The 10,555-nt window shown below is 58.4% G+C and overlaps 1 protein-coding gene and 1 long non-coding RNA gene across 2 annotated transcripts in view; one reads left to right on the plus strand and one right to left on the minus strand.

The window, feature by feature from the left end:
• Window positions 1-4,415, plus strand: part of PSMF1 (proteasome inhibitor subunit 1) — a gene marked incomplete at its 5' end in the record, with an annotated part of 11,504 nt that extends 7,089 nt beyond the window's left edge. The window contains 4 exons of the mRNA XM_019510029.1: window positions 380-571; window positions 1,166-1,219; window positions 2,883-3,041; window positions 3,200-4,415. Coding sequence (XP_019365574.1) covers window positions 380-571; window positions 1,166-1,219; window positions 2,883-3,041; window positions 3,200-3,251 — 457 coding nt within the window. The remainder of the gene's footprint in view (window positions 1-379; window positions 572-1,165; window positions 1,220-2,882; window positions 3,042-3,199) is intronic.
• A 2,033-nt stretch (window positions 4,416-6,448) lies between these two features.
• Window positions 6,449-9,978, minus strand: LOC109292548. The gene is made up of 2 exons (XR_002096142.1): window positions 9,228-9,978; window positions 6,449-8,802 (listed from the first exon to the last, which is right to left on the minus strand). It is a non-coding gene; the product is annotated as an uncharacterized LOC109292548 (long non-coding RNA).
• Between the last annotated feature and the right edge of the window lie 577 nt (window positions 9,979-10,555).

Below are 10,555 nucleotides of genomic sequence, written 5' to 3' on the forward strand. Positions count from 1 at the left end.
ATGATACAGGGTAGAGGAACGTCTGCCTGGACGGGGCCAGCCAGGGGATGAGAGGTGCCTGCTCCCCCCTGCCCTCTCTGCAAGCTGCTATTATAGGGGCAGGCAGCTATTTTGGCCAGAGGGCCGCTTACTGAGTTTTGGCAAGCCATCGAGGGCCGCATGACCGGCAGCCCAGGGCAGATAAATATTAATTTTCTAAATTTTTTTAGGGGCCCCGCAGGCCAGATAGAATGGCCTAGCAGGCCACATCTGGCCCCCGGGCCCCATTTTGCCCAGCCCTGTGCTAGCACGATGGCTCAGCTCCCCAGTCCCTCAGGCTGGCAGTGGGCAGGTGGCCCCGGCGTGTGTGGCCAGCAGCCATCCCTCTCCGTCCCCGCAGGGTGTACAAGAACATGGAGGAGCTGAGGACGAGGATCGTCTCGGGCATCATCTCCCCGTTCAAGACTGACAAAGAGAAGGACAACAACAACAAGGAGTCCAAGCCCGAGAAGACGGTCCCAACTTCCCCCCGCGACTATGACCCCCTGAGGATCCCGCCCCGGCAGCCCCCGCTCAGCAGGGAGCCCCCCTGGTGAGTGGGGTGGAGGGGGCAGGAAGGGGGTGGCAGAGCACAGAGGTCACCTGTGCTGCCTCCATGCACCCGTGTGCCCTCCCAGCTGCCTTCTCAGCCCTTGCCCCATGTCTGTCCACGTTGGCTGGCAGAAGGAGCCAGCGGACATAGTTTTCAGCTGGCAGGTGTGTTTCAGAGTCATGGGGGTGCAGGACCCTGCCACCAGCATCTGTGGCAAGGAGCTGTGGGCAAAACGGGGGGCCGGAGACTGCCCTGCAAAATCCCCCCCCCACCACCTGGGCCCTACAGGACGCTGACCTGTGCGCCTTGCTCTTCAGGCCACAGCACCAGAGTCCACAGGCTCAGGGGCTGGCCCAGTGCCTCGGGCTCCATCTATGGCAATGCTGGCTCCAGGGTTGCAGCCCACTGGAGCTGGGCATGGTCCCAGTCAAGAACCGCAGCCTCCGCTGCTAACACACTCTGCCACGCCCCCCCCTGCCTGCCCCCCCCATCCTCCTCCTCGCGCTGCCTCACCTGCACGCAGCACCCCCACCGGAGCGCACGGCTCTGTATAGCTGGTGTCTCACCTCACAGTCACTGTGTCTTGTGTTGCAGGCCATCTCCCCTGGGCCCCTTTGCAGTGGGCGGAGAGGACCTGGACCCCTTTGGGTGAGTATGGCTGGGGAGATGGGGCGCTCTTCCCACCCCCACAGCCTTTCCGGTGCCCCCTTGGAAGTGAGAGCAGCTGTGTCCTGCTTGCAGTAGGGTGAGATGCATTGGATGCCTCCAAAATCCCTTAAATCGACTTGTGCCTGGGTTTCCCACGTGGATGCCAGTGGGGCAGTTGCTGCACGCAGAGGGCAAAGGACTGCCCTTGGTGCTGGCAGAACCCAGATGTGGTTCTGATCTCATGATGGCCTCCTGCAGTGCCTGAGTAATCAGCTTGGATTCATTTAACATGCAGTAATTCCTCCAGTAAGACAAGGCTGACCATGGAGCTCAGTGCACGTAAGCCTTGCATTTAGCATGTTTCCAGCTGTCACCTCGGTGGCCCCGAAAGCCTGTGGAAGGGAGGAGGGAAGGATTTGCCCCATTCTCTGGTTCCGTATGTGACCCTGCAGCATGGGCTCAGCAGGAGCCTTTGGGCCGGGGCCAGGAGGATGCCGGACTGATGCATCACGTCTGCTGCGTGCACCAGCCTCGCTTGTTGGGGGGAAGCCATCCGCAGTCAGAGAGGAACACAGCCAAACTGGGCAGGGCTAGGAGCAATGACCTCAAGTGGCAGCAGGGGGGAATTTAGGCTGGAGATGGATTTTCTGACTCTGAAAGAGGTCAGGCATTGCAACAGGAGCCCAAAGGAGTTGTGTAATCTCCGTCCCGGGACATTTGCAGAAGCAGGTTGGGATGGTTTAGGCGGGGGTGCTCCTGCCATGAGCAGGGGGCTGGACTACATGCGATTTCGTGAGGTCCTTTCCTATGATGCTACACTAGAACCAGCCCCTGGAAACACGAACCAGCTCCTCGCTGCCCCAGAGGCCCAGGATCAGATTTTTGCCCTTTCGGAGAGCGGCCAGGAGGGCTGGAAAAGGGCCAAGGGGTGGATGTACAGTGATCCCAGGCTAAAACCAGACACCCAGTCGGATGTGGCCCTGCGTTGGCTGGCATATCACTCGCGCCCAAACGGGCACGGACAGTTGTTTGCACGCAAGCTTCAGTGGCAATTAGCTTGAATTAGCCGCGACTGTTCCAAAGCAATGCATCGATTTGAATAGGTGCCTAATGCTCCCCGGGCTGTAACATCTGGATTTGAGGCAGCACAAAACGCTCTAATGCGATCAAGCCGGTTGTCTGTTTTTAGCCCCATGTAGCAGCGAGAGGAGATGGGGAAGGCGCCGTGCTCCACCGCTCTCACGAAGCCATTTCGTCTTCAATGCAGTGACCTTTCTAGGAGGCACCGGGTAGAGGTGGTAGCACCGGCAGTTGAGGTGACCTAAGACAGAAGAGGGGTTTCCTTGGGCCTGGGGTCTGTCCACAGCTCATCAGTGTGTGGCGCGGGCCATGCCATGTTTCTGGTCGTGCCAGCAAACACGTCTGTGCCCCTGTACCAGGGCTGATGGGCCCAAAGGCTGCCCTGGCCAGGCCTTAGGAAAAGGGCATGGTTCTCAGCACCCCCGGGCTGCGCTGCATAGCCAGCATGGAGCATGGGCCTGCTTGCACGTGAGAATCGGGACACAGGTCTCACTCATCCAGGTGCAAGCGTCCGAGTACTTGCGTGCGCCTTTCCCCGTGGAGCTGACGCTGACCCTGCTCTCCTTTTCCTTCCCCCTCACAGGGGCCGGCGCGGTGGGATGATCGCTGACCCGCGCAGGTCAGGCTATCCGGTGCCTGGCATCGACCCCTCGTCTGGCCTCCCGAGCCGGCTTCCTCCAGGGGCAGTTCCACCTGGTGCCAGATTTGACCCCTTTGGCCCGCCAGGCTCCAGTGCAGCCGGGTAGGTATTCGGACGGGTGCCAGCCTTGCTAAAGGCAGCTGTTCTGGGCTCTTTGTGCTGGTGGTGACCCAGATCCCTGTGGCCTCTTCCCATTGGCCCATGGATGAGGTTTTGGGGGGGCATAACTCAAATAATAATGTTGTCTCCTGATTTTGCAGGCCCAACCCGGATCACCTCCCCCCTCCCGGATATGATGACATGTTTATGTGAGGCGGGCCGGCCCGCGCTCCCGCCAGAGAGGAGTTACCCCTGCTTACGCGAGCGCCTTCCCCTTGCGCCCCTGTTCGGTGGACTGCAGTCCTTTCGGCGGAGGTGTCCTCCCTGCCTTCCACATCAGCTCTGAGGGAGGTCTGCTCGCTTCCCCAGCCTTCCCCCTGTCATCTCCCAGCTGCCAAAATACGATTGCAGTGTGCTCTGAGTAGACAGCCATCTGGGGTGTTATTTGCCGGGCAGGGCTGTCCAGGCCAGGCATGGAAAGCTTTCGGTCCCCGGGTTCGCTTGGCACCTCTTTCTCCAAGGCAACACGGCCTGATGCTGCCGCTTCTTGCTACAGGTATTTGCTCCTCAGCACGAGCCAGGGGCTGAGCTGGGCTGGAGCAAATGAGTGCGGTGGTTCCTGTTGAGATGCTGTGAGTGGCTGCCAGGAGGGGCCTGTGCTGGGGCGCTTGTGCTTTTCTTCCCTGCCCTGTGCTATTGATTGAGCAGAAGGCTGTGATGGGGCTGTGAGGCCTATCTTCCACCTCCCACCCACGAGGAGGGTTTAATGGGGACATGCCAGCTGGTATCGCTGGATCACTTGGGTTTAAAGGGCACCACAGTAAAACCTGCTGTTAAAAGAAAGGGTCCAGATGCATCCGGGCCCTGGACTGGTGTGTGCAGGTTTGCTGTTCCCTATTGAAGTGGCTTTCTCTCCTCTGGGAAGGCAGGCGAAGGCCATGCCAACGGGAGGGGTGTGGGCTGCAAATGGGGAAGCTGTCTGCTGGACTGAGTCTGGAGCTGGTTGCGTCGTCTCTGGGTGCTGGCAGAGTTGGGCCTTGCCCCTGGGCCGGCACTTGGTGGTACCAGCACAGAGCAAGGGGGCACGTGCAGCTTCTGGGCTTTGTGGGGGTCCAGGGCTGGGTTTGGTTTCGTTCATTCAGGTAGCAGGAGGGCACCTATCCTGGGCACGATCCCTCCGACTTAAATCTTGGGTTTGGGTGATTCTGACCTGCCTTGAGGGACTTCAAAGGCAGAGTCTCACAGATCCTGCTCCTTCCTATCACCACCCAGTTTGGGAAGATTTAAGTTGTTACTTTTGCTGGTTTTTTCTCTCTTGGTTTGAAGATTTTGTTTGGAAAGATCTTTGGGACTCCAATAAAACCCAGTGCAACCCACGGCTCTGGCGCTCCTTGCCCTCTGACCCCTCCCGTGCAAGGAGGTGCATCTTCAGCAGGCCCCACGGCTGGTGGCAACCCAGGTGCCCTGGGGTCCCCTGCCTGCTGCTGTCTGCCAAGCTGGTGCCCGCAGGCTGACCCCACGTGCCTCTTAAAAGTCAAGCCGTGGAGCCATTTAGCTGCATCTATTCCCTTTCCTTGGCAGCCACATCGATGGCATCTTGCCAAGTCAGCGTGTGGCTGCCCCTTGACTCGTGCTGGTCCTAAACACGGGTGCAGAGGAGCAGCTGCTCGCCATGGCCGCATCCTGGCTCTGCACAGGGGTGCGGGTGCTGGTAGGATCCAGCACTGTGGCCAGCTCCACCACCATGTGCCCACCCCCAGCAGGCTCAGACCTGCCTGAGACCCTGCCTGGTAGGTGTGAGCAAGGAGCAGGCTGCATCGGGGGAAGAGGAGGCCAGGCCAGCCCAGCTCTCGCTGGCCCTTCCAGAGCCAGTGCAGTGCAGCAGATGGGCACGGACTAATGCTCGTGCCCTACACACGCGCAGCTGGCGTGGCACCAAGCACCAGATGGAGCCGTGCAGGCAGGGTCTTGCAAGGGGAAATGGGACAGGCAGGGCTTAGGCAGCCCTGCTTCTCCACTGCCCATAGCTGCAGGAGAGCCAAGGAAAGGCTCTGCTCACGGTGGGCTGCAGTATGGGAGCTACTCCCACACTGCCGACCTTGGGCTACCTGGCCAGCAAGGTGCCCATTGCCCTCTCCCCTCCACAGCCAGCAGGCGTGGAAGCTCTGGCAGCTTCCCTGCTGTGGGGCTGCAATGCAGCAAGCATCTGGTCTCTGCTTGGGCCTGCAGAGCAGGAGTGCTCTAGGAAAGCCCCGGCCCTGGGGCAGAGCCCTTCTGCAGTAGGATCGGGCTTTCACTTGGGGATGGGAGCTTTGAAATCTCCCTGCGGCACCCAGGGATCTGCAAGGGACATCTGCACCCCCTGCTCAGCCACCAGCCTTATCAGTCACGACCTGCCTCTGCCGGGGCCCAGCCTGGCAGCCACGTGCATTAATCTTACTCTGCAACCTTTCAGGAGGAGGAGGAAATGCATCCAGCATTGACATGGCCAGTTGCAGCTTTGGGAGAGATGTTTGTGTCCTGGTACCTGTGCCTCTGTCTGCAGTGTTTAACTCCAGCCGGCCTGTCACTCCAGCTGGGGAGGAAAGCAAACCAGGATGGGAAGGGGGCTGGCCTGGCCTCTTGCTCTGTAGCAATCCCAGGTTGGAGCAGGGGCCTGGACAAACCCTTGCACTAGCTTTGCAAAAGGCTGCCTCTATAACGCAAGCTGCTCTGCCAGGCCCACTCCGGAGCCGAGAGGCTGCCTGAGCTGCTCAGAGCCTAGTCCCTTGCTTGCGTCTCTGCCCAGCGTTGCAGACTCACCTGAGCTGCAGGTGGGAAAGTCTAGACCAGTCAGGAGTGTCTTGGCCTGGCACTTCAAATTTGACGAGGCTGCCTGGCTAATTGCTGCAGGACCCAAAGCCTTGGCCACTGGCTGGTGGAAAGCACCCTGCCCTTTCCCCAATCAGCCTCAGTGCTCCCAAGCTAATGACCCACCATCAACCCTGGCTGAGACATCCTAGCAACCTTTTGATCCAGGAAGCAGGTCATCAGAGGAAATGTCCCTGCCACCCCCTGTGCCCAACCGGAGCGTCTTCTCCCAAGCAGACCGGGTAGCAAAGCAATGCAGCTGTGCTGGGGCCTGCTCTGTGCGAACGGCATGAGCTGGTTGGAGAGGTCCTGAAAAGGGAAGGCTCCCTAGCACCTTGCTCCCACGCTACTCAAGGAGGCTGTGTCAGGTGGGGCTGGGGGTCCCCCAGCAAGGACCCCCTGCACCAAGTGCCTGCGATGCAGCTCCCCTTGCTATCAGCATTTCATTTGCACCTGTGGGGAAATGAAACCAGCCTGGGTGGAAAGCTGCTGCCGCTCAAGCCTGGAGCAGCCCAGTCCCCTGGGGCAGCATTTCCAAAGGACAGAACGGGAGCCAGGCCTTCTAGGAAGAGTTTTAATTAGTCCGAGGAAGATGACACAACACAACGGACAGAAGTACAGACACGCTGGCTACAGACCGTCTGGCTAGAATCCCACCCCCTTCTCCGAGCCCCCTGGGGACAGGATGGGATGGGACATACAGTCGAAGATGCGGACGTGGTGCTGGATGCAGGAAGTCCCAGGAGCAGACAGCACCGCCGGTGTCCTTGCATCACGCAGGAGGAATGGAGAAAATATTGCACCTGCTGCAACACAGGATGGTCACGGGGGCAGAGCAGGTATTTTGTTGACTGTTAAAATGATTCTTCCTCCCCCGCTGGGATAACCAAGGCCACTTGTTGCGTTGTCCCCAGGAGGAGTTGGGGAAGACATGGGATTTCTAAGGCAGGGGAATTCAGCTTGCAACTCAGACTGGGACCCAGATCAACTGCTGCCCTGCAAGAAGTGGGTGGAGTGCAATGCCCTGCAATGGTCTGGCTGGTGTCCCAGGCACCATGTGCCATGGTCAGGGAGGCTGGTGGAAAGGAGAGGTCAGGAAGCAATGCTGCACATGTTCCCTGGTCTTGTCACATGCTCCCGTTCCCCCTGGCTGGAGGGGTAAGGCACAGCTCACAGGCAGCACTTCTCACCCATGCGAAGCCTGCAGACAGGGGCCTGGAAGGATGCTCGGATGCCCAGAACCAGCCTGGAGCCGTTGTTGGAGTTGTCACAAACCAAACAGTAACAGCTGCTCCAGCCAGAACTGGGACAAACACGCTTCAGCTCAGTCTGTCTTCTCCCATGTCCTTGGGCCTCTCTTCGGTGGCGGTGCCCCTGGCATGTGTCCTGGTGGGGGCTGGGTTGCTCTGGTGTAGCACAGAGGGGGCCTGAGCAGCCTGCCCTTCTGACCCAGGGCAGGCTCCTGTCTGTCTGCCAGACCCCCATGACTGCTCCAAGGGAAGGGCAGGGATGGACAGTCAGGCCCTCCCACTACTCCTGAGAGCCGGAGGGGCCAGAATCCAGCATACATTTCCTTTCGGCAGTAATCCCATGGCCCCTGGTGCCCTGTGCTGTCCATGCATGGTGCACACTAGTTCTACCACTCCTTGCTGTCCCATGCACATCGGCACCCTCTACCCACCCTTAAAACCCATGCCCTGGACCCCCCCCATGCCACCCACTCCAGCCCCTGGTATCCCCATGCTCCCATGCAGTATAGGCCTGTACCCCACACTTCCATGCAGCAGTCCTGGGCCCCACTTGTCTGCACTCTCATGCTGTCCAGCACCCCAGTACCCACATCCCAGAGTCCCAGGGTGCCCTACACTGCCTAGTAGGGCACATGCACAGTATCATATCCCACCCTGACCCCACTCCCCTCTCTCACATACTCAGTTCTCTTGGAAATAGCCTTTTGCATGGCTGCAAAAATCTTCTCCAGCTCCCAGTGCTAAGGTACCCGCTACTGCAGCAGTTCCAGGTGACACCCTCCAGGATCCAGCTTTATCCTTCACGTGGTACAGGATGTGACAGCCACGCATCCCAGTATGAATCGCCCCGGCGTCACATGTGTAAGTGCATTTGCTGCCCTTCTCCATGAAGGATGCTCTGCTCCACTGGCCACACTTTGGTCAGACAGAGCAGTCTGTTCACCCTTTGCAAGGGATGGGGAATTCCCACGGTGGGAAGTGGAAGGTGCCCAGATCCTGCAGCAGGAGAGCAGGGCCCCTGATCCCAGCTGAGGAACCCCAGCATTGCAAGCATAAAGCACCACCCTGCAAGCTACTGCTAGCAAGCCGATGCACTCAAGCATGGGATGAACATTGCTTCTCTCTATATTCCAGAGGCAGAAATGGGCACATTCAAATCCCTCCAGATTCATTCAGTGGTTGCTGAATGGAGGCACTAGCTAAGGGCCCTCTCCCAACTTCTGAGAATAATCTCCATCCTGCCCTCCAGTGAACACAAGGACATCACCCACGCTACAAGCAACCTCCGCTTCTCCACGCAAGTGGGAAACGATCTGGGAGTGCAACCGGCTCATGACGGTGTGAGGAAGGGGACGTGGGCTCGCTCCCATCTGGAATGGAAAGAGTCACGAGTTCTTCTCAAAGCGCCTCCCAATCTGGCAGCCGGTGGCTTATTCATTTAAGGCAACATCACCTGGGCTAAAGAAAGAAGTAAATCCAGCCTGATCCTTGACTGATGCCTCTGTTAACAGGACTCAGCCCTGCCCCTTGGTGACAAAACAGGTCCCTCCAAGTTCATTTTCCTTCCACTCCCGAGTGTGTTTCATTCTCATGCCCATGAGCACTGTCGCACGTTATTCAGCTCACTCCATGGTTCAAGCTCTCTGTTGCTTTTCTGCTCTGCCCTACAAGTCAAACAAAGCAGAAAAGAAGAGAAAGCAGGGAACAGAAATAAAGCACATGTATAAAAGAACAAGCGCTGGATTCATCGAATCCCAGCAAAATCAGGGGACTTTCTGTGCCCGTATCAGAGGTGATAGTCTACCAGGAATCTCAAGATGCTTCACATTGGCCATAGTTAGAGTTACATTTTTAAAGCACTCTCCATTCCCAGAGATTTTAGAAGCTGCAGCCTCTCTCCTCCTGAATACGCTCCATTCATCTTAAATATTTATGCTTCGATCAAGGGGATTTCTTTTTCCAGTTCCCCATGCCTTCTTAAGGGATAATGCAGTAATACACTGACAAAGCAATGACAGCCTGAAGCCATTAAATTCTCTTCTTAAACAGTCTTACATTATAATACAAAAGGAGCCCGTCTCATACTCACATTAACCAGGTGTTTGGCAGATCTAATCTCTTAACAGGTTCGGCCCTTCATCGTGTAAGCAGCATTTCACTGTGTTTAAGAGATGGTTGTCGTGTCATTTAGCAGCGCTGTTCCCTGCACTGGGCTCCTAGACACCGAGCGGTGAAATGCCAAGGGAGGGGGGGTCTTTCGTGTCCCTGGAGAGGTTTATTCTTTCATCCGGACATCCATTTGCGGTGGATCCTGCTCTGACAGCAGCTCTACTCTAAAAGCCCTTTGGCAGACTCCGACTAGGGCCAAATCCCTGTTTGCTTTGCTGGCACCAGCCCAGTCCTGGGAGAACAAGGGTCTGCTGCTCTCACCGAGCCTGTCTGCACCCTCCTGGCAGCTCCAGAGAGCACTCCTGTCTCGCACAGACGGCAATGAGTGGTGTGCGGAGCACACAGTGACATCCGACCCGCCGGCTTTGTTGCATTGCAGGCCCCAGCCCTGGACAACACTTCCAGAGCGAGCCATGCATAGCGGGGGCTTCCTCCTGCTCCCCGTGCTAGCAGCTGAAGAAGGCCGCGCTCCGGGTACTCGAGATTGAGCTATAACCTACTGCAGACAACAGAGAAGCTCTCTGACGTTAGTGCATCTTGGGCTCAGGCTGGCAGTCATTTTTTCCCAAACCCTTGAGGGGAGAGCTGAAGGGCTCTGCACACGACATCCTGATTTCTAGATGCTGGGGAAGGATCCAGAACTGCAAGGGATCTGCACCGAGCTGGCTGAGAGGATACGGGACCCAGAACTAACTTCAGGCGGTGACAAGGAAATGCCAGGCTGGTCCCGAAGACTCGGAAGCAGCTGCAGAAGGTGCGAGCCCCGGGAGACTCACCTAGTCCAAGCCCCGCACGCTGCAGCGTTCATGCCAGGCGCTCTTTTTCGGGCGCAGCCTTTGGAAGCTCGTCTCGACTCCGTGTGCGGGGGTGCCTGGCGACCAGCTCCTCCAGTCCGTCCTGCTCTGTGTTTATTAGTGACAGCAGCGCACTGCAGACATCACCTTCACTCTTCCTGCGCCTCCTCGCAGAGCGCTGCGCCGCGTTTCTGCTCCCCACCCGAGGTCCTGGCTGGGCTGCGTTCCTGCGGCAGCCCCGTGCCCGGGGCCGGCCGGGTGCAGAAGAGCAATGACACGGACCTGAGAAGGCCGGGGGCGGCGGGGGGGCAGAGGTTATGTCAAGGGCCGGTTGCTCTGTCAAAGCAGCTCCTCGTCTGGTGGAGGGCGGACGGGCGTCCCGGCTCTGGGCTTGCTGGTGCACTGGGCCGTGTCTCTGCCCCCGCGGGACCTCGCCGGGGTCGCTAGGGGCGGC

The sequence above is a fragment of the Gavialis gangeticus genome, unplaced genomic scaffold (assembly GCF_001723915.1).
Source record: "Gavialis gangeticus isolate Ggan-Ray unplaced genomic scaffold, GavGan_comp1, whole genome shotgun sequence".
NCBI lineage: Eukaryota > Metazoa > Chordata > Crocodylia > Gavialidae > Gavialis > Gavialis gangeticus.